The 23,493-nt window shown below is 37.4% G+C and overlaps 1 protein-coding gene across 3 annotated transcripts in view; it reads right to left on the reverse strand.

Annotated features, from left to right (window-relative positions):
• Positions 1–1,245: 1,245 nt before the first annotated feature.
• The window catches only part of SMG1 (SMG1 nonsense mediated mRNA decay associated PI3K related kinase), a 67,700-nt gene continuing 45,452 nt past the window's right edge, over positions 1,246–23,493 (reverse strand). For all 3 annotated transcript variants that reach the window (XM_080557343.1, XM_080557341.1, XM_080557342.1), the window contains 27 exons: positions 22,987–23,204; positions 22,635–22,789; positions 21,481–21,703; positions 20,391–20,637; positions 19,578–19,807; positions 18,754–19,002; positions 18,220–18,358; positions 18,022–18,131; positions 16,792–17,010; positions 16,178–16,368; positions 15,383–15,555; positions 14,709–14,988; positions 14,234–14,506; positions 13,876–14,110; positions 12,201–12,427; positions 10,799–10,949; positions 10,507–10,696; positions 9,799–10,268; positions 8,661–8,798; positions 7,556–7,708; positions 7,037–7,216; positions 6,588–6,815; positions 5,921–6,132; positions 5,616–5,722; positions 4,727–4,906; positions 4,526–4,632; positions 1,246–3,849 (listed from right to left, as the gene is read on the reverse strand). In XM_080557343.1, the coding sequence (XP_080413469.1) occupies positions 3,772–3,849; positions 4,526–4,632; positions 4,727–4,906; positions 5,616–5,722; positions 5,921–6,132; positions 6,588–6,815; positions 7,037–7,216; positions 7,556–7,708; positions 8,661–8,798; positions 9,799–10,268; positions 10,507–10,696; positions 10,799–10,949; positions 12,201–12,427; positions 13,876–14,110; positions 14,234–14,506; positions 14,709–14,988; positions 15,383–15,555; positions 16,178–16,368; positions 16,792–17,010; positions 18,022–18,131; positions 18,220–18,358; positions 18,754–19,002; positions 19,578–19,807; positions 20,391–20,637; positions 21,481–21,703; positions 22,635–22,789; positions 22,987–23,204 (5,363 nt within the window). In that variant the 3' untranslated portion in view covers positions 1,246–3,771. The remainder of the gene's footprint in view (positions 3,850–4,525; positions 4,633–4,726; positions 4,907–5,615; positions 5,723–5,920; positions 6,133–6,587; positions 6,816–7,036; positions 7,217–7,555; positions 7,709–8,660; positions 8,799–9,798; positions 10,269–10,506; positions 10,697–10,798; positions 10,950–12,200; positions 12,428–13,875; positions 14,111–14,233; positions 14,507–14,708; positions 14,989–15,382; positions 15,556–16,177; positions 16,369–16,791; positions 17,011–18,021; positions 18,132–18,219; positions 18,359–18,753; positions 19,003–19,577; positions 19,808–20,390; positions 20,638–21,480; positions 21,704–22,634; positions 22,790–22,986; positions 23,205–23,493) is intronic.

The raw sequence follows: 23,493 nt of genomic DNA on the forward strand, positions 1-23,493 counted from the left end.
GGCTATCATCTCAGATGGTGCCAAGCATACTTTAATATGTGCCTGTACGGAATTGTTTGATCTGTTCCAAGGTTCTCTTTGGACTCACTCAAGATTGTGTATAAAGAACATATATATGATATTTTTGAACAACTTTCAAATTAATTTACATGTTATTAAAATTAAGAATATCTTAGTGTACTGTTTTGCACTAAGAAATGGTGGAATCCACTCTCAAAATCTGTAATTGCACCATAGCAAAGCTCAAACAAAAGCTAATTTCTTAAGGAAATGATGCCAACGGTGATTTTGATGAAAGTATTTGAGGAAGCATGGTCTCAAGCAGAAACCGAAGCCTTTACCATTCCTAGGAGCATTTGCAGCCTCCATAGCTACTTGATATAACAAGCCAGCTCCTGGTTTCATCCATCTGTATGATTCTCGCCGAAAACCACAACCACTTACCACTGAAAAAAGCAGGAACTTCCATCATCTCTAATGCCGCTGTCAGATTCATCATCTTCCAACCAGTCTTTCGAATGCCAGCGCCCGCATCAGTCTCCCATTAGAACTTTCCCCCCATCCAAGTGAACCCCCGCAGATGCCATTTCCTTGTGTGCTTCTCCGTGGCTGAGGGGCAGGTGGGACAGCGAGCCTCGTGGGACAACCTTGCCACCCCGAAACAGCATGCACCAGCATGCTGCAGAGAGCAGAGCACAGAGCCCTGTCCCACTGTCCAACGCTCCCCTCACTGAGCAGCCAGACTGTTGGAAGCACAGTGTAAAGTGGGCATTAAGCATCACCAATGCTTTTAAAGAAACTTCATTCCAAAAACTTAGAGGATATTTTCTCATTTTCATTGGAGAAATGGTTCCCACCCTGTTTTTTTCTTTTAACTGAAAAGAAAAATGAAGCAACTTAGTCTTACTAAGGAACATATTACCTTTTAGAAGACATGCAATTAATGCAGTCTTATTTAATATGCAACATGCAAGTACAGAATCTACATTTTAGGTTTAACCAAGTCTGTACCAGTGTGCCATATTGTCACCCTTTACCAAGAAGAACATGTCAGCTCACAAATGCTGACAGTCCTACTAACTCCTAAGCATTAGGTGTTTAGGTGTATCTTCAACATTAGCTAGGCAAATAAGTCTCTGTAGAATGCTGTTCTAATTTGGGATTTGTTTTAAATTAAGCATTTTATTCTCCCCCATAACTTTCAAAACCACAAGTAGTTTGACATAAAAGGAAATTATGAATACATTTTATTTTTTAAAATTTTATTAAATTACGCAGTAAAGAACCCATCTCCACACAAGTGTTTCATTTCTGGATAGCAGAGGTATAATACATGAGCCACAGGTGAGTGCATTACCCCTCCCTTCCCCCCAGCTTCCAAGAAATAAAACAGCATGTATAATACACTCTTGTTACTCCGGTACTCCAAACAGATTGTTCGTAAGGTCATTTTTAACTGAAGTAAAAAAGGACCAACAGTGTAAAGTGTCTTGTTCTGCATATGAACGTTCTTCATGCAACATTCAAATACCTTCTTTCTTGCAATACTGGGCATGGCAGAGGGTTCAGGAAGCAATGACAGTGGAATGCATTTGCAAGGGTATTGTTAAATATAAAGCCTGTGATTTCCCTAGAATTATTCAGGCAATCAGAATGAAAAAAAAAAAAAGGCCGTATGTCTGTTGAAAATTCTTACACTTCAAAGTGCATGTCCACAAAAAATTGGCAACAGAGTAGAAATTGAATCCTAAGACCTACTGAGGAGGCAGAGCAGTTAGTCAGCATAGTGCAAATAATGAAAATAATACAAGTTCTATTACTTATGCCTGGTGTTAATTTATATTACCTGAAACTAGCCACGCTTTCTACTCAGATGAACTGCTGCAAATCCATTCAATTGAATGAATATGTTGCCAGTAGTGAGCTTGGCTCAAATCCTTTAATACTTAAATTTTGATTGAAAAAATGCTGTATTTAAAGTGTGCTTTTACTCTGAAAAGTGACTAAAATGGCATAAAGGATCTTCCCATACCTCATTCTTCAGCAACTGCGTGTAATGAACTCACAGAGTTTACAGAAAAGAAACACTTTTCATATATAGCTATGCAAATTTATCTTGGTTGAGAATGCCAGTGTGGATTTCTGCTTTAGCTATCAGCACCTGTAAGATTCTGTTCTTGTAACTGAATTGTTAGATTTATTTGCTGTAAGAAAAAGAGGTTGCCTTTTCCTAGAGGTGTCCCACTTAAAAAAAGGAAGCAAGAAGTATTTTAAACAACTCTCAGACAAGCAGGACATAGATCTAAGAAGATGCCACTTTTAGAGAGACTCTTCCGATCACAATCACACTTTGTGTGCAGAACTGATTTGAAAAAAACTTGGTGGAAGATTCGCTATGGATGCATTATTGAACAACCATCTATAAAAGCAATATGGCAAAGCAAAATTACTTTGCAGAAATCTTTACAGATCTGGTTGAACAAAAAATCTGAGAGTCCTTCATTTCTTGGATTATATGTATACCCCTGTGAACTGAAGCACTATAATTTACAAGTGTGAACTAAAAGTATTAGGAAAGTGAAGTAAAAAGCGTATCACTCTACCTCCACCAGAACATCACTTTATTGTTTATCTGTCATCAACAATGTAAAACTCTACTAGATACTCTATCCTGGTTTTTAAAAAGGTAAAGATTACATTGGATTAGCTACGTCGTACGAAAGAAACTACAGCAATCACAGTAGAATGAGATTGGAGGGACAATTTGAATTACAAGAAAGTGTACACTGCAAGCAGAAGGAAGTGCACATTAAATCAAATGCCTGTAGGATTCATTACTTTTAAATGCACAGTGACAATTTTGAGAAACTGTACATAATAGAATCACAGAAATGACTTTAAAATAACCAAAATTACATTTTGCATTTGACCATCCAACTCATAAGTAATCATTGATGTTCCATGTTTTCAGTGCTTTTCGAAAATTTGTTTACCAAACAAAATTTAAGTTGTTAATTTGACTAAACTGTGAAGTAGAAGGATTGAAATAAAAAGTATATTGGAAGTACGCCTAACCTACAAGAATAAGCCAAGAGGGGTGTATGCAAGGAGAGGCTGGGAGGGAGGAAAGAAAGGAAAGAGGAAAAGGAGAAGAGAACAAAGGCTTTTTCTTCTATCTCAGAAGTTCTTCCAATGCAGCGTATTCCTGATGTACAGCTCTTTGCTTTCAGTCCATTTCTGAAGTTTTGTAGCCTTTTTCCGTACTAACTGGTCAACTCAACCAGCACTGTTGCCAAGCAACAAGAGTAACAAGAATCTGAATGCATCAAATCTTCCTTGCTGTGATTTCTTCATGGCCCCATTTTTTCTGTTTTTCTTTGAACAGGGTTCGGTGTTTCCTGAATTGTTCACAGGGTCAGGTGGAATTGAGTTCCAAATCACTCTGCGGTTTGTAGCATCCCGATTTCTTTCTGCAGCTAACCCCCAGACACGTTTGCAGTTCTTCCAGAGCAGAAAGACAAACCGTGTTGTTCAAGCGGTGAACGTGCACCCTTGACCTTGGGGGTTGCAGACCATTGTGTTTAGCGTATCCCTGAGTGCAGCTATCCTGCAGGATTCACTTCCCAGTGCACCGAGATTTCCTAGGTTTCCTCAGATTAAGCCCCAGTATGCATCACCACCGACTGTGGTGCGGCTATGGATGCCTGAGGCCGAGTTGATTCTGGTGGATGTCTGACCTCGCTGAACCAGACTGATCTGCTTTCTCCCTACTCATACCCAGGCAGTCCAACCTTCATACAGCTGAGCCAAGTTATCTAGATTAGTTGCTTCCTTAATCACAAAGTCAACCTATTAAAAAGGTCAAACAAGTAATTAAAACATATTAAATTTTTTTTTTTTTTTAAGAACGCTTAAGTGATCTTAACATTTACTGTCAAATTTCTTCACCTGCCCATACAAAATTTCAGTAAGAAAATCTATAGTCACTGTAAACTTATATAACTTTCTGTATTCCAGATAAGAAATAAGAACTTGTACTGGAGGACCAAAAAGAGATGAAGCATCATCTCGTTCATAACCCCTACACTGAAAAGTCACAACGTTCTCAAATTTATGGGTCCACTGAGAACTTCTCAGAGAGAAGCATGGCTGTGTTTGTTATATGCCCGTGAACAGATAAGTCTTGTCCTTCACGCAGCTATAGAAAGCTAATATTCTCACTGGATACCAACAGCTGTTTAACAAATGTTAGCTTACTCATGTACAAAAAGCCATTTCATCATTTCATTAGTTTATATAAATCTGATAGAGGAAACAAAAATATTGGATAAAAAATATTGGATAAAAAATGCAGCAATACAAGGGAACAGCCTACCTTCACTTGCTTTGGAATTTAAATAGCTTATCTCTAAAGGAACCACAAAAGGATTTCAGTCTTTAAGACTGAAATGCATGCATGTGTGCATGCATACACACATACTTACTATGAAGTATTTAAAGCAAGGACTGGTACTTTCCAACTAACCTGTTCAGCAACAGACATTCTCCTGTTGGGATCCACATCTCGGCCCTCTAACTTGGCTTTGACTCGCTTCCACACGCTAACAGCATATGAATTCCTTTCCTGCACAGCTAAAGGCACAAAATAAAATTCAGTTTTACATTCCTGCATAGAAGCCAACCGAGGGGTTTTTGCTGCTGTTGCCCATGGTACTCCTGTATTTACCTTTTCCTGTTTTAGGGTCCCTGGCTGTCTTTTTGGGACTACAGGCAACACTTTTGCCAGTTCCTGGGACTGTGCTCGGAGGAGTATCTGCTGACGTGGCAAGATTTTTCTGAATTAGCTTTCTTGCATTCTGTGACATCACCTCTGGCTGAGTTTTCTGCCCCGTATTGCTACGTACAGCTGTGAAGAAAGTTTGAGTGTTTAAGGCATTTTAAATAAATATTAGATAAAAGAAAGCACAATTAAATGTGTACCAAATGCAGCTACCAGTACTTCATCATAAACAAATGCACTTTACATGTGTAGTTTAAACTCTGCACCACTTCTCTCTTCAGTCTTACCATTTTCTAATTTCTTCCACTTTACGGAATTAAACAAGAGGTTTTATTCTATTGCAGAACATTTTCATTAAGCACAGTTTAATGGGCTCTCTTAACCTCTCTAACTTAATTGTTTTATACAGTTCTAAAACACAGTTATTGCTCTTAATGGAAGTCAGAAACTTGTGTTTAGCCTAAATATTCAGAGTAGAATAAGTTTTTAAATAGGAAGAAATCCATACTTCGGAGAAAGTTTATTCATGTTTTTAACTGTGAAGAAATGAGATTATTTGGACGTGAATACATTTGTTGGGTTTCATGATTAATTCTAAAGTTTAATAATTTCAACAGGAATTACAGTTCAGTTTATATACGTGACAACAGGTTCTGTGTATTCTGGGCTTTGTGGAGCAAATCCAGATCTCAAAGACTAAGATCAAATGGTCGTTCAGCCTATAAAATTAATGTCATTCAGCATATAATCGAACAAATTTTATGGAGACTGCATTTCAGAAAGTTAACTCCCTCTCTAATATGAATTCCTAGTATTTGCACTTCTTCAATATTACCTGCAGCAAATGTTGGTTGATATGTAGCAGCTGATGTTGGGCTTGAGCATTCATTTGATGTATCCGTGACTAAGGGTGATGCAAAACTCACTAGATTATTGTAGACACTAGAAAACATAATGGAGTTGATAAATATTCGTGGCACTAAAGTTATTGAAAACTCAAAATGAAAGTTATAAGTCAAACTTAGCAAACAGATTTCTGCATTTTAAGACAACCACCAACTATGTACTCCTTGTTGCATTTCTGCTATATACAAATAGATTTGAGTAATGCCTTCAGCTGACAGAAGGTGACTTTCTTACCTTTGGCTCTGTGTTTTTAGTTCTTTCAAGGTGGGAGTTATTTCCTGCAGCATTTCAACATGTTCCTGACTGCGGACTTGACCCATAACCTGAACTAATGTAAACAAAACTGTCTGAATATTATCTTGCCACGATTTATATTCACCCAAGAACTGCCTAACACTATTCTCATAGGGAACATCTTCACCATCTGCCAAAGCCGCTTCTTCATCCTGCAACAAAGGTGTGCAAGAAGATTAAGTACTCACTATATCTTGGCAAATAGAATGAAACTGAACATTTGTTAGCCTTATCGGCCTCTCAGCTTGCCATTTGATTACAAATAACCACAGCTTTCAGTAGCTACATTCCAAGAAAACAAATTTGAAAATGATTAAACGTTTTCCTGATGAAAATCCAAGAGGATTTTGAAAGCATGAAGAAAATCTTTGAACTAATAGATGATGAAACAGGGTTTAATTTAACCAGAACCTGATTAACCTAACTGCAAAAATAAAAGCTTTATAAAATTTATTTAATCTTTAAAAAAATCATGTATTGAACTCCATACGCATGAACGCATTTCACTGTTTTTATATACTTCAAAAAGCACAGTTACAAGTGCTATTTTTCTTCCACTGTACTGACGTGGTTTTGAGCAATAAGTTCAATAAAGTTTCAGGCATACCTTTGCCATAGCTTTCAGTAGATGCTTGACATCTCCAAGTTGTCTATTATGACCCGTGAGCACAGTTTTAATACTATCCACCAGATTCTGAATTGTTTCACAAACTGTTTCTGTTTGTTGTTCTCTCTCTGTCTGTACTGTTCTCTGTGTAGATATTTCTTGGGTCAACTGCTTGTGAGCCGAGTGAAGCCATTCAGAGCTGCCAATAGGATGTTCAAGACCAGTGCCCTAAAAATAAACAGAAACATTTCTATATCTCTATCCAGAGATAAAACTCAATTATTGCGTCAGTGCCACTGCCAAGTGTTTAGCAGCTGATGGAATAGCTACATAATCCACAGCCCATTAGGAGGTACACATAATATTGACTTAGAACGGAAGACAAAATTGAGAACTCTTGATTATGGCAATTCTGTAAAGCTACATATTTTGTTTTGACTTTTACTCACCACTCTCTGAAGTAACCGAAGCTCCAGTTCAGAGACTGAGCTGTTGAACTGCGATGCAAATGAACACATTTGTTGACAGCGTTTGAGAAGTTCAAATAATGCAGCATCAAGATTTAAGGCTTCTGCTGTTCTAGTACGTAAACTTTCAAAATGGATGATATTACTGCAGAGGAAAGTAACCTGAAAATGAAAGCAAGAGTGAGAAAGAAGACATTCCAGTTAAGCTGCATATTACACAAACTGTATTTGTTCCATATCCTTAGGAGGGAGAATTTTAAATACAGAAGTAAAGCCGCCCTGTTACAGTAACAGTATCATTTCAGGGTAATCCAGCCCTGTGGCAACTCTCCCTTAGATGATTCCCATTACTTTTAAAGTGGGATTCCCATAAGTATTTGGTTATCTGTGCCTGCTCTTTAAATGCTGAGTAGGCAAAATATCTGCTATGTAAATTGGTTAATCTCAAATAGGAAATAGAAATTGAATGCACTTATCAAGTCTGTACTACACGTATAGTACCTGACTTGCTCTTTGACTTTCTTTCAGGACAAGGTTTCTTCTTTCAGCAATAGTGGCATCAAAATCTTGCAAGACTGGTGCCAGCGCAGGATTAGCACCTCCTGCCCATTTTAAACGCTGCTCAATACTTGCTTCGAGTGCTGCTAGTTTCTCCTGCAATGGGGGAGGAAAAAAACCACAGGTATATATCAGTATGTATCCACTATATCATATTAAGCCTAACTTAAAGAGAAATTATGCATATGTAGCACAAGCAGATATATTTGCAAACCCATATATTTAAAATACAGAGGCATTCATTAATGACAAATATTAGCCTATGCTGTTTAAAGGTTTATTTTCAATACACATCACAACTGGATTTGATTATTAGGGAAACTAAGTCACCTGCCTAGATTCTACCCTGCCAGAAAAGAAAACACACAAAACCAAGTTAGAGTAATCATGTTTCTAGAGATTAGATAAAAACTCAAGGAGCCCTAGATTGTTTTACAAATAAACTTCAAAAAAATAAAGAGGGTCTTCACAACTAAAACCAAAATTAGAATTCAACAAGCTAAACAGTATACATATATATTTTTAAAACAATTAAACGACCTATGTTGCTGATATCCAAAAGTCTAAAAAGATGAGCCAAGCCAGAGCATACGGGAATCTTAACACAGAGTAAGTGATTTGCCCAGACCTACAAATGAAGCTTCTGAGACTTGATAGCAACAAAAATAATAGTAAGGATGATTTAAGTCTGACATTCGAAGACTAGGGGCATGATCAGCCTTCAGAATCGAAAGTGTTCTGTTTATTTGTTTTTTTTAATGTATCAAGGATTTTGCTCGTGAAACGGGTATTCCAGAGAGAATATTGTGTATTAGGAGACAGCAAAACCAAACAATGTAAAAGTACACATAGCACAGAAGTACACATAACAGCGCAAAACTACACAATCAGAGCATGACAAAGTAGATAGGAAAATTGATGAAAATACCCCAAATTTGTGCTTTGAGAGCAAGAGAATCTGGAGGTGGCAGATAAATCTTGCAGCGAGCACATGGTTAGAGTCACATTCCAACATGCTACTGAAAAAACTCCCCAGAAACAGCCGTACCTGGACTGTCGCAATTGAAGCTTCAATCTGACTGAGTGTATGAAGTTTCTTCTTCATGCTGGCTAAAATTGCAGAACGAGGTGGAGGAGTAACAGAAATGGCTTGAGGGCGACTGATAAGGAGATCTTCATGCTGCCACTTTAAGAAAAAAAGAACAACTTGACTGTCAATAATTGTGAAGCAAAATATTTTGTAATGAGCAGACAGCAGTTCTAGTACTCTGGTACACCTTTTAAAATGCTCTTACTTTTAAGGATTAGGTGTCAGAAGATGGAACCAGAACATTTAAAGTTTTAAAACATTGAGTACTAAATTATGTAAGTAGTTGCGATCCATGTTTTGTTTGCTTGGACACTTATATCATTAATCAGTCATTAACTTAATAGGAGTTGTTTACTCACATTTCTTTGATCATCAATATTTGGAAGCAATTTACTTGCGATGCATAACAACCAAAACAGACAAATTTTCTTACCAGTCTGTGAAATGGCTTAGTAATCAACTCGGACAAAGCCTCTGACCTTAACCTACAAATCACTATAAAATGAAGATCATTGATACTACGGTACAACTGGATACCAGCATAAAGTTCAAGGTACACAATGGTATTTAACTAAAGTCTCAGAACAATGCTTGAAAGGATCAGTCCTGCTACTATTTATGTTTTCAAATGAGGCAACAAGGGGAGCAAAGAGAGATTTCACACATTAAGATTTAGAAGAAAAGGAACAAGATGACATTCAGCAACACATACCCTCTGTTTTAAGCAAGCTCCTCCTCTACAATCATACTCTATATAAAAAAAAGCAGGAGGGAATGGGACAATATTGCTAGTATGAAAGCCAATGAATTGCTTCTTTTTTTCTAATAAAAGATTTAATGGTTACTGAAAAAAAAGTGTATTCGCTCAAAGAGAATTTTCACATTTGCATCTTACAAGACAGGAAGTCTTCCAAAGAAACTAGCTGTAACACTTCTCCTTACGTATTTACAGAACAGTCTAAAATCTAAATATGTGATAAAGTCCATAAAAATACTCTAAAGCTCATTCAGCAAAATATACATTTCCTGTAGTGCTTAGACACAGTAACTAAAGCTCCTTTTCCACATGCGCAATAAACACATGGTGTAGTCTTACCTGGAACATGGCAATATGCAACTGCACTCTCTGAAGACTGGTCTTGCAAGATGAAATACTAGTTTCAAGTCTGCGCACTAGATCATGCTTCTTCCACGCTGTATCATACGAGCTAGCTAATACTGTTGCCCTGTTCATAACCAGCTGTGAGAACTTGCCAATTTGGATATTGTGCTCCACAGCTTTCTTGCACAGGTCATCCACAGAAACTTTGCTTTCTGCTCCGAAGTCTTTAGCTTCTACCTGAGCAATGATATCTACACCCAAAGCACTGATGAAACTGCACAAAGTAAGTCCCAAAGCTTGATTTGGAAGGCCAATTAAAAGCTGTCTCACAAAGTCAGCTGTAAAAGCCTTGATTGGTTTGGCCATTTGGTCTTCACTAAAACAAGAGTTTCTGTAAAGAGCTTTCACATTGACAATCTGAACAGGTCCATTTACTGCATTCTGGTCTTCAAGTGAACTGATTCCTTTTAAAAGAGAAGAAACATTTTTGTTTTAAACATTTGATGGATCTAGAAAAATATTATCAGACGTAAAACCAGCAAGATTACAGGAATCTATTTTTAACTTCTAGGTACTTGCCATGTATGAAAGGGGAGTTACAATAAAATACAATAAAAATGACTATCATTTTATGTTCTCCTCAAAAGAAAATGGGATGAACAGCAGACAAAGTGATGCTGCGTATTGCTAACACGCACTTACCTGACAATGTTTTCGAAAAGGTACCACAGAGTCTGAAAAATTCTTTAATTGTTTGCAATCTCTTCAGAAAGAAGATTTCCTCTAGAACTTGCCGATTGTTGTCATCATCAAAGAAGTTAACTTGAGTGCTGCGGGCTTCCCTAATTATGTCAATCTTACGCCAAGCAACAGGTATTTCCATCTTGTTTAGCTGAGCAATGTAAAGGAAAAAAATTGTTCTGATTTATAAAACTCTCATACTCCTGGCTTAAAGAGTACTTTAAAGAATACTTAGAAAAGAACAAATCCATACCTTTTCAATCAATAAACCAAATGCAGTTTCCACTTGAGCAAACATTCCATCAAATGCTACCAAAAGCATCTGACCAGCTGACATTTTGGGAGTTTCATCAACAGAACCATTCCTTGGCTGAATCAGCTCACCATACTGCGCATGAAGTACTCTTAAAATAAATATTTTTTTAAAAGAAGGAAAAATTACATGTTTTTACTTAGTCTCCAACAAATAAACAGAAATAGGATTTTCTTAAATTCATCGTTCCTACAGCTAGAGCAGTTTAGAATTAAGCCAAATTTGAAAAAGGTCAACTTTTCCCCAGGCTCTTTATCCTCCCATTTTCCATATGATTCTGTATATGAGTTCTGACGCTGGACTTGTGAGAATAGTCAAGGATATTATGTAATACAGGAATGTGTTAAAGAATCAACTATAAAGTCAAATTATAGGTAAAGGATACAGTCTGCACTTCCTCTGAGCATGGTAAAAAAGTTACGGATAGTAAATAATGCAAATATTACCTTTCCTTCCTTAAAAAACAAGTACTGACTTTGACAACATACACATATATAATTAACTGAATGACATATGGGCTAGAAGTGTGGAGGATGAGATCTTAGGTTATGGCTGAGATGGTTTAACAACTTGCCACTCCTGAAGGGATGGTCTTACTCTCCCTCCCTCGTATCACTTTTGACCCTCACCTACCAAGCTGAGCAGGCTTGCCAACAGGTTAAGCAGGAAAAAAATTAACTTAAGAGGGAAAAAAGTAAATTGTTTTCAACTGGTATAGCAAGCTTCATTATACCGCTTATGAAGCCACTGTTACTGGCTCAAGGGAAGCAGCAAGACCACTCCTTTTACTCGGCAGGAAGCTTTTGAATCAGCTCAGTTGACCAGCAAGCACTTTCCTAGAAAGGTACTGTCCCACATTATAAGATGCATAGGCGTTTGTTTTGTTTTTAAATCACGTCACTGATTCATTATGCAAAAGCTGCTCACCAAAGCTCCAAATGAGAGGAGAATGCCACAGTTGCAAGCTCTCCTTTTCGCAGGTTTCTCCCACAAACTAAGGGGACCAGTTCCTATTTTTAGCATCCCTCAAAGACTTCATGCAAAATCCTAACTACAAATTATGGAAAAAGTCAACTACCAAACAACTCAAAAATCTGTTTTAAGTAGATGTAAATGCACCTCTTACCATAAGCTCTGTTTTGCCATAAAATCTATGCATACATGTGTGTAGATAAATATATGTACATGCACCCAGAGGAAACGTACACATTTTAGACGTTGCACTTTGCTTAAGGTATTTTGGGGCAAGAAAAGTCTGCACTTCAAACAATCAAATTCAGACAAACTAACATGATTCTACTGTCTTCATTCTCTCTCACACTAAAAGTAGTAAATTACTTACCTTGCAACATCAATGTAATGAGTATGTGTTTCTTCCTCTAATCCCATAGCTGCATTTCTTAAGTAGGCTTGAAGAGATTCAACCAGCGTTTGCAAAGGGACCCCATCAGTTGTTTGTTCAATAAGGTTATCTAATTCATGGAGCATACTTTCTAAAGTATACTCTCCTTTCATTAAGCACCTCAGCGCTTCAGGAAAAATAATCTGCCGGAAGTTTGAGTTCAATTCCTGTTGGAAATTCAGCAGGAAAACATAAGAAATCTCCACCCTTCAAAAAGTATCATATGCAACAGCTTTCTAAATTCAGTATTACACCTGTAGTAGATATTATCTACAATCTTAACATGATGCTGGTCAGCCAAGGGTCTTTTTTTTTTCCCTGAACCATCAGGAATATTGTTCTCTCTAAATTTAGGTTTAGCAGCAGATTTTAACCACAGCACATTATAACCCAAACTAGCGCAAAGGTGTAACATTTGCACAATGCAGCAACAACTACTACAACAGCAACAGCAGCAATACCTTACAGCAATCCTCAGCAAAGGATTAGCGGTGCATAGACCAAGCACACTTTGCAAATCAGTTTTATAAAATGACATAGTTGCACCATAGAAAAGAAAATGTGAGTGAGTTAAATTATTAAATGTACGATTTGCTAAACTGTCTGAACTAAGCAAGGGAAAAGAATAAAAAGTTTTCCAGATAAAGACCTACTCATGCCACAGTAATCAATGCAGGTAAGAAAAAATACCTTAAGTGACATAAAACAACCTTCTACATGCAGAATACAACAGAAAGCTAAAGGCAGCTACAGAAAGGACCAGCCAATGCACCCAGTCTCCAAAGTTAGACAAGACACCAAAAAGATTAGTTATACTGGCTGCTTAGTTAGTGACACATCTTATCCCAAGAGCTCAACAGGGACTTCTTAGATACAACAATGTCTGGGTGAAGCATCTCAGCTACAACAGAGTGAAACTGCATGCATGTTTCTGAAAAAAATCTGAAGTAGTAAGAAAATATTTTTCAGATATAATACAGTGGAACCAAAAGCCTCAAAGCACTATTTATAGCAGCCACAGTTTATAAAACCTAAGTCTTCAGCAGATATTTTACTCAAGCTGTCACTCATTGATTTTGTTGTTGTTTAAAAGGGAAAATATTTCTAAAACTCATGATAAAAAATGAATTTTTTCTTCCCAATCTTGGAGATAGGGGGCCTATAAAACAGGTTTTCAGGATTTGCTTCCAACTACTTGTTTCAGCTGAGAATAAGTAAGGCTTGGCAAGAGCACAAAACAGAAAGGGCACAGATTAAACAATCTGAGAGCTGTTCTCGACCACCAGAGTAAAAGAATGAAAGCAACACGAAGCCAGTGTGTCCACAAATCTGCTACTAACCTCCTGCTTGTGGTTACCTGACAGCAGTTTTTATAACTTGCCATATAAAGATCAAAATGTTTTCCTTCGAACAATGAAAATCTAAGTGGTAGTAACAGTAAATGGCTGGTAAACTCAGAAAAGTAGAGCAACCAAGTCTAAAGCCCCCCTCAGATATCACAGCAGCATTGTAAACAATTATTTAGCTGTTTATAAGGACGAAGCTGTTAATGGCTTAGATGAAGGCCTAGAAGGTTGAAGATGAGGGAAGAAGATATAACAAAAATAAGTATCACCTGAAGTGAGATGTATACTCCATTAGCTAAATGAACAGCTTCTGATGCTTCAACTGGATTAGGAATATCCAAGTCCTGGGGTACAAGATGACACTGCTTCAGCAACTGCACAAGGCACGTGACATTCCCACTCATGCTGCAGAGCTCCTCCAAGAACCAGGCTCCGTCTCTTGAAGTCAGGTCAACCAGCTGCTCTCCAGCACTAGATGCTGCACCTTCCATCATCAGATTTCGCCTAGACAGATTATGACAGTTAAACTATCTGTCCGATACTGCATTCTCTGCATAGCTATGAATATTCCTTTTACATGGTCTCAAGCATGAATGCATTCAAAAAAATTCAAAACAGGCAGCTCACCTCGTCAGTGTACAAAGAGCAGAGATGATAACGCTTGCTAAGCTCAGTGAGCCCTCCTCTCCATTTTCATGAAGGAAAACTTTTATGCAACGTTCGATTTCTTTCAGCTGCTCTTCACAGACAGGTACAGTAACTGCTTCCTGTTTCAAACGCTCCACCTGCCTGATAAGCCTGCTATTTATATCTGCTGCGTAGCGCTGCAGAGTCATTTCCGTTGCAGTTATGAACTGGCACATACTTGGAGGTGGTTGAGGAGCATACTGCATTTCATACCTGTAAAGCAAAAATGCAATGACAAAATTCACCCTTCTCAAGCTCTAGCATGCTGCATTCTGCTCTATGGGGAAGAAAATACTCCACATCTGAGCAGTTATTTATATCACCTACTTCGTATCAAATCTGAAATACCACAGTTGACGCCTACCCAAGTGACACAATTAAGTTCTTCAAACAATCCGTTATTCTGCCAACTTACTTCCTAAAGATATCCTGACAACGCTCTATTGTCATGTTACAGATGAGTTCTTCCATCCAAGTTTTCCATTGCTCTATTCGGTGCTTCTGAAACACAGCTTTTGGATACTGAAGAGCCACTGTTGCATAGTTGTGCAATTGTTCAAGACAACCACGTAGAACAGATCTTCTCTGCTGGAGAAGAGCACCAACCTCTCCTTCTAATTGCTCACACTGACTGATTAGATGTGCTTGGCCTGCATTTTGCAGAAACGCTGTTGCTGGTACATAACTTGGAGGACCTTTAAAGAAAGGCATTTAAAAATTAGGTTTTACTTATCTTTGAAACATACACATTTTACAGCATACAAATAAGCATTACCATCATTAAAGAAAACAACAGTCTTTTACCTGTGGTAAAGGAGGCATTAAGAATTCATATTGGTAATTTTGCTCTCAACACAAGTGAATAATCTCATATACAGCTAGGGCAAGATGGACAAGTTCCTTCAGACAGCTAAGAAGAGAAACCTCGAAGTGCTCTAAACCACTCTTTGAAGCACCCCATTTTTTTCATTTCATATATACAGGTCTTTGCCTTTAAATTAGAGGATACTCAAAGTCTCCTGATATTAAACTCTAGTTATTTTCAAACCACTAAGACAAACAAAAAAACCCACCACCACCACTTTATACCTAGGTCCATTTGTGTGCTGATTTCTTGAAGTAGACTTGCAAGTTGTGTTGCCTCTAAGTTATTGAAAGCAGCTTGGTAATGTGTTATCCACTGCTCAAATTCATTCAGCTTCACCTGAATTGCTTCCTGGACAGCTCTTTGTTGAGTTTGCAATTGTGTGTGCTCAGAATACCTGAATTAATGAAGCCAAAGAATCAAGTACTACAAGAAAATAGCACTTCGATGTACTAAATACAAAACTATATTGAATACTGCACTACCTTGTTGACTAGAAAATTAATACATTCTCATCTATTACATAAAACTTAAATGTTGTTAATAATTGGGTTCCTACAAAACAACAACTGCACGTGCATGTACACATCCATACAATTTTGAAATCATTGATCAATTACAACTGAACTTGAAGAATAAAGTTAAGAATTACAAACAGATGCAAGAACTTTTGTACTATATATCAATAGATGCATATATCAATAGATGCATTATGCAGTTAATCCAATGGTAGCCAGCTTTCAACATACTCTATCTTGCTTTGTGAGTCAAATGTGGAACATGGAATGGCGGAGGTTATACTGATGGAATATAAAGTCTAGGACATAAGAACATTCATCAGGAAAATGGATTTAATAGTTCTTCTGTAGAAGGAACAACTTGTTTACTGTAAGAATAGCTTTTATCCAGCTATTAATCTCTTTCATATACACATTTTTAACATTTAACTTACAAGTACAAACTAAACTAACAACTGTATTAATATGAGATTTCCAACAGAATTCCTAGCTCAAATGTACCTGTGCTGAAGTGTGTGAGAGGGATGATCCACTCCTTCTGCACCTTCAAGAAATTCTATCTCCTCCAGTAGTTTTCCTTGCAATTTTTCTACATCTGTCAACTGTTCTTGCAGGTTCAGATACTCTTCTAAACTACTGTCCAATTTTGGAAGCACGGCCAGCATTTCATCTCTGTTCTTAAACCAGTTAACCTATAAACAAGATACAGAACTTATAGAACTGCACTTAATTCAAACAGTAAGAGAAAATGTATGACAGCACTTAACTTCAGTGATGTAGTTCATATCTAGGATTACCTCCAGTGCCACAGGTCTAAAGCTTAAGGGAAATTATTTAGATGGCTCTCTCCAAGCATCTATTTTTTATACCCCTAGCCTCAGGCCAAACATTAAAAAAACATGTTTTATAGTTAAGCACACAAAAGTGAAAACTAAACACTGTCAAGTTCCGTACAAGCACCTCCCTAAAAAACAAATGCTGTTTAGCTCAATAAATTTTGTCAACTACTTCTAACAAATGACCACCTGTTCCACCACCCTCAAATGCAAATAAACCAAGTGTGAGCACATGGGCTACTTCAGTTATATAATGGAAAAGCATTGTAATGAATTCACCTTTATCTCAGCCACTCTTGAAGAGAAGAGACTACGTGTAATATCTCTTTCCATTTCTCTTTTGCTTTGTTTGTTTTCAGCCTGCTGGCCACCACCACCATAGACTGCTCCTGCAAATCCTGCTTCACCTCCTGCTGTCCAGTCCACCAGAGGATCATAAACAAAAGCTTCAAGCAACGTAAGCAAAGTCTCTCTCCCACGCCGCATGATATGAAGGACCTGTATCATGTATTTTAAACAGGCTCATTTTGATCTGGAGTTATCCTTGCAGAGGAGTGGAATTTTGCATTTAAAGTATCATGTTTGAGTAGGTACAGAAATCCATCAATTATTCCTAAACACCTCAAACACAGGGAAAGCACCACAGTACATACAAACACAGCTAACCTGTACTAACATCACTAACACTAAAGTTTGCATTCTACCCTCCCACACAAACTCTAGCAACAGCCACTTGAAAAAGACTCTTTTGTTCAGAGCTTTAAAAAAAAAAAAGGAACAACCTTCTGTCACATATATAAGAGAGTCCTGAAAAACTTCAAGGCATTTAGTCTTTATTCATTTGGTGTCAAACAGTAAAAAGATAAAAAATGCTCATGTCACATCCCCTCTGTCCTCCCCCCACTACCTTTTTTTAAAAGCACATCTATAAGGCTAAGCCACAAAATAGAAAATTGTCACAGCTACGATCCTTATGAAAAGCCACCTTATCTACTTAGCATGGACGAGAAAAGAATAAGAAAGCTAATACCAAGACTGAAAACACCTTTAGGGAAAAAAGAAAGCCCTGGAATGCATTTGTTAAGACTTGATATTAGAGCTCAGAAAAATATTCCCTTTATGTGGCATGAATCAGTATTTTCTTAAATTATGAATTCTTCTGAATTCATCTGAATTCTTTTAGTAAACCTGAGTATCATCAGAAACTTACCAAAAAATTTAGCTACTTAGTAGTAGTAATTCACTGAATTTACATAAAAGAATACAGAGTGAACAGTCTAGTTTTGGGCCATTATGTTTTCTTCCAAGTTCATCTTAATCAAATGACTTATACTTGGCCAAATATGTGCTTTCATCAAGTATATATTCCAGAACGGTAAATCAATCTGAATGTCAAGGCTTCTATTAAGCATTCTGCTGTTGATATATAAAGGTATCTAAGACAATATTTGCAAGTGATAGCCCTCATTTTTTTTTTTGTTTGTTTGTTTTGCAAATTTTTGAGCTTACCTGTTCACAAGAAAGCCTGAAAACCCCTTCTACTCCTGTCACTCCAAGTGCTGTTTCAATATTGTGTGTCATCCGGAACGGAACCTTCTCTGGTACCCTAAGGCTTTTCCCTTTAAGATAAAATTTTAAGTTGCTTCTTGTAATTAACAAGAAAGGAAACCTTTTATTAGAATAACATAAGGCATTTTTTTAAGTTACCTTTTTCAAAGCAAACATTATAATCTATGTGGACAACTTCTCCTGTAGTCATATCTATAAGAACATTATCCAGATGTCTGTCGCCAAGACCAATGATGTAGCCAACCATGGACATAACTGCAGTGGATCTTGCATACGACTTTAAAGAGAGTTTCAGGAAAAAATTATTTGTGGGAATCCTCTGCCAACGCACTGGACTGACTACCATCTTAAAACATTATTTTAAGTGTAAGACAAATTAAAACCAACTTTTTCCAAGCTGTTTTCTATTTGATGCTCTTAGAAGAGTTTTCATTTCTTAGGCTGATAAACCTAGTTTAATACTGTAGAGCTATCAGGTATATACCCACTTTTTATTCCAGATTGGACAAGTACAACACTTCCTACCAACATTTCCTGTTACTTGAAACTTCAGCAGTGCTAGCTCACCTAACTCAGAAGCATCAATTGATTGAACACATCCCAGGCCTTTGTTGCCCCCACCCCATTCGAAACATAACCTTTCAAAGGCAACAGATAGTTGTTGTAACTTACCTGCGTAACTCTCCACCACTCATCCGGTGTAGTACATGATGACCAGAGCTCTTTAGCTAGGAGGTTTGGGGGAGTTGCTTCCATCAGTTCTTCTAGAACGGCCCTCATGACATTCAAGGGCCAGTCACGACGCGACACATCAAGACTAAGTCCAACCGCCTTTAAAGCGGGTCCAATTTTACTGTAGTAAAGTTCACTGGGCCTAGGCACTATTCCAGGATTCTGAGGAGTCTGATAAGAATCCTGAGCCTAACAGAGGTTAAACAAATGTTAGTTTACATATCACAGCTCACATTACCACAGAGAAGTTTCCAGCATTCCACATGAGAATAACATGAAATAAACTCCTCTAACAACGACTTTTATGGCTCAGAAAAAATTATTTTAAAGTTCAACAGTTAAAAAAAACTCAAGATACTGAAAACACTATGTTTTGGCCTAACTTTACTCTTGCCAAGGTCAATTTTGGAAACACCACCATAAAAACTACACTGAAAATGGAAAAGGAGTGGAGAATGAGATGTGAAATTAAAACAGTTTAAACCAATTTTAACTATTTGTTCAAAAACATTTCTCCTTGAATTATCATGACAGAAAAGTATATTTACGTTAGATACTGTAATACATATAATACACATGTATATATATGCAATTTCTTTGACATCTGGTAAAATCCCAAGACATATAAATACACAGAACCATCCTGCTTAATTGTGAACAAACCCCACATCTTTTAAAACTGTGCTGTTTAGAATTGCAAAAGCAAATGAGAATAAATGCTGCCCTTCTGATTTGTCCTAGATGTCAGAGAATACTGCCATTACCTTTTGTGCTTGTAAAGCAGCTTCCCGCTGTTGCCACCGCTTGTAAAGACCAAACAAAGGTGTAGCTCCATCCACCCACTGGATCAAGCCAGATCTTGTTCCCAGAGGCGTCACAGAGTAGTGCCTCGCATGGAACCTTGGTGTCTCTTGACGGTTAATGGTAGCAAACATTGTGTTCACAATTGATAAGAATTGCATAATTCTTTCATCTAGATGCAAGTCTTCCAAACCTGTGTTAATTTAATTTAAAAGTTAGTTTCTAGGCAAAGAAAATCCTTTTCTTGATGCCCAAAACTTAGTATTTTTTGAAATCCTATTTCATTTCAGACTACGAATAGCTTTATAAATTGTGCAGATTAAGGGTGAGTTATTCAGCCTAAACCAAAATGTTGACATATAGCATTTACATACTCGAATCAGTTTATCACAGCTGTCTGTGAACAGTACACACAATAACTGACACAGTGAATAGGTCTTTCCCTCATGGGGAAGGCATGAAGTCTCAAAAATTCTCTTCTGGGTGCTACCTTAAGCTTCTGGAAAAGTATGTCCAGATACTTTAATCAGTGTGCAGGCAAAGCACACTGATGCAACCCTTAAAAAAAAAAGATCTGAAACAACCCTGACTTACAGGTTTGGAAGGCAAAAATCCTTAAATATATGAGGCAGAATGAAGGGAAGAGTGAGCAGATAGACCAAACGTTTATTCTGTATTATGCAGGTAGATACAACCACGCATCTTTCCAACTCTAATATAGTCTGTGTAGTTTGCAAAAAGAAACAGTAACTTGTATGAGAAAAACAATTTCTTACCTTTGAACAGGTAAGGATAGTTCTTCCCATCTGAACCCAGGAAAAGCAGCTTTTTAGGTTTGGTTTTGGTAGGCAGAATTGTGATGGTGCTGCCCACACTATGAATTGTGACTGTGTCTCTGGTTGATACTTCTCCAGGGAGTGCTATTTCAGTATTCATCATGGCAGCCAACCAAGGACTGATTTCTTCAAGCCGTAAAATGTAACTAGCTCGTTTCTGTGCTCTTTGCTGCAAACTTAGCATAACCTATTACAAAGAAATTTTTTGATTTAGGTCGAGGTTCACCTTAACAGCTAGCACTGAACTGAAAAAAAACACTTATTGGTCTTATTGGTCTTTCTCTTCCAGAGAGCATGGAGATTTTCTTAAACTGCTTTTCACCCCTGGCACCCTATTAATCTCTTTATAGCTTAGGATGAAGGTGACAAAATCTAAGAGAACATCCTTTAAGCAGCAAGTGTATCCTGCCTTGTGATAAACACCAAAGTCACAGTAAACCAAACTCCTCAATAGGTTTGCTCCTGAATTTCAGTTGTGGTCAAAGAAAGCAACCTTCAGCAACATCCTGTTTACATATCTGCATGCCTGCTTGTTATGCAAAGCAGAAGGAACTACGAAAGAAGTCTGTTTATAAAACAAGTTTTATCAGGCTTTTTTTTAAAAAACACCACGTTGGCTATGGATATCTAAGTGGACACCAAAAATATATATTTGTTGTAGTTTATTAGAGAACTGAAGAGAAACAAGATCACATAAACCTGAAGCCCACTGCCCTCTGTTCTGACAGCATCCCAGACACCAGAAGATGGAGAATTTTAAAAAGTAAAATAATTACACTGGCTAGAGAAATGCAGTAAGGCAGACAGTTGAGGCATCAGTAGCATTCATTATAGAGTTAAAAGTCACCGTGCTTCAGTGTGAAGCATACCTACATGGTGATTGCAGAGAAGACAAAAGGCTGCAATTTCAGGCTGCAATTTTGAAATGCCAAGACAATAGGAATACAATACTAAGGAGAGATACAAGCACACGCTGCAGCAATAGTGTGGAGAGTCTCTGCATTATACTCTTAATCTGTATATATAATACCTCTTTAAATGGGAGCCAGCTGCTTCCAGGTTTAGCAGGATTCAAAGGATTCTTAAGTTTCTCTAGTGCATTTTCAATTGCATCTCCATAGGTATCCTGAAACCATTTCTCATGAGGAGTTTCTGCAGGAGCTGCAGTGATGCTCCGTACATGTTCCAAAGCAAATACAATGGGCTTCATTAGAGCTGTATGCTTTTCACGCATGATTGCTATCTTCTCCTCTCTATTAAAAAAATAAAAATCCTCTTAGCTCCATGAAAACAAGTTACTTCAAAAGCAGAGCATTAAAATAGAGTGCAAATGAGACATCTGAGATGTCACAAAAAATTAACCCTCTACAATGAGGTCTTTAAGAATAACCGTATTAAAATGGAAAGGAGTATTTCTTTCCATGTGAAATGACTGTTACACTGAATCATACTTTGTTTTTCAAACTGAAAATTTTGATCAGTTTTTTTTAAACCACTGGAGACCTAAAGGAGAAGCCCAGGGAGTTTGAAGCATCCTAAGCAACTGATTACCATTATTAAAAAAGCTCTTAACTACTAATTCCTGAAGGTGTACCCCACCCCAAAGAAGGGAAAGAGGATGACTGATTGCCCCGTTCTCCCATTCCATGTCAGACTTGACTGTAGAATTCAAGGTGTTTTTAAGCTTAGCCAAGCGTCCAGTGAATGGCTTTCCTCTTCCATTAATCCATTCACAGGAGAACCTAGATAAAGACCTGCTCGACACTGAAAACCAAAAGCAAATTATGATGTTCTGTTTACTCCAACTATGTGCATTTACTGTAAACTCCAAAGAGGTCACACCCATCAACACGTTTGTCCTCATCTCACCTGACTTATAAGAAAAATTGTGGAAATGGGGAAATATAGCACCACAAACCACAACTCTATACGCATTGGGTTCTAACACATTATTACTAATGAATCTTAACACAGGTTCACAGACAGACACTGTTGTTGCTTCTCATTTCATTGGAGTACTAGATGTATGTAGCTTCAAAATGCTTTTGAATAAGGTCAGTAGCTTACAAAGCAGCAGCTAGGACAGCAAAATTTAGGAGCAACACTTGATCAGTTTGATGGTATCCTTCACTAACAACAATTTTTAGTTACTATTTTTACTTGAATTATTCAAAAAAGACCTACTTCCTTAGAGTGTTGTTGTTTTGGACCCTCTTGACTTCATCTTCCAGTTGCTGAATCCTTCTGAGGACATACATGTGCTGCTGCAGCAGAACTCCCAACCAAAGTTCATCCCACAGAACTGTAACTCTGCGCAGCTCAGCCACTAGCATCTGAACCTGTATAAAATAAAAATCCAATCACTTTTAAGTACTAGTATTATGACTTATTATTGGATATGAACAACTTGAGAAAGATGACAGCCAAAAAGCACCTAAGATGCACCAAGCTTTCAGCAGCCCTACACAAGTTACACAAAGTATGTATTTCATGGTTCGAAGTAAGAGCACAAGTAACATACATTTGGGTTATTTACCTGCAAGACCATTGTTGGATTTGCAGCAGAGAGTTTCTCAACAATTTTGCTGTAACAATCTTGCATCATTGCTTGATCTTCATTTAATCCAACTTTTGTGTCATCCTTACTGCTTTCTTGGGAAGCTGGGGGGCTCCCTCCATCACATTCACCACCCAACAGTTCTTCTCCTTGAATATTACCTAGCAAAGTAGGAATGGCAGAAGGAAGCTTGTTCCCTAAATTTGAAAAAAATGGAAATAAAGGACGTTAAAATATTATCTACATCAGGCAATACTTCATTTAGTATCAGGGCCCCATGTTATATCATATACTTGGCCAATAATTAACGATAAAATTGAGAACTTATTTGCCAAACTGGTAAATCAAAATACAAAGCTTCAGTGAGGTCCCAAAATACCAAAGTTCTTAAGATAGGAAGTATCAAAGTCACTGAAAAAAATTAATATCACTTTATCCAGTATATTCAATATGGCTAAAATATTTTTGAACATTTGATTTTTCCTC

The sequence above is a fragment of the Anser brachyrhynchus genome (genome assembly GCF_964034855.1).
Source record: "Anser brachyrhynchus genome assembly, chromosome: 15".
Taxonomy (NCBI): domain Eukaryota; kingdom Metazoa; phylum Chordata; class Aves; order Anseriformes; family Anatidae; genus Anser; species Anser brachyrhynchus.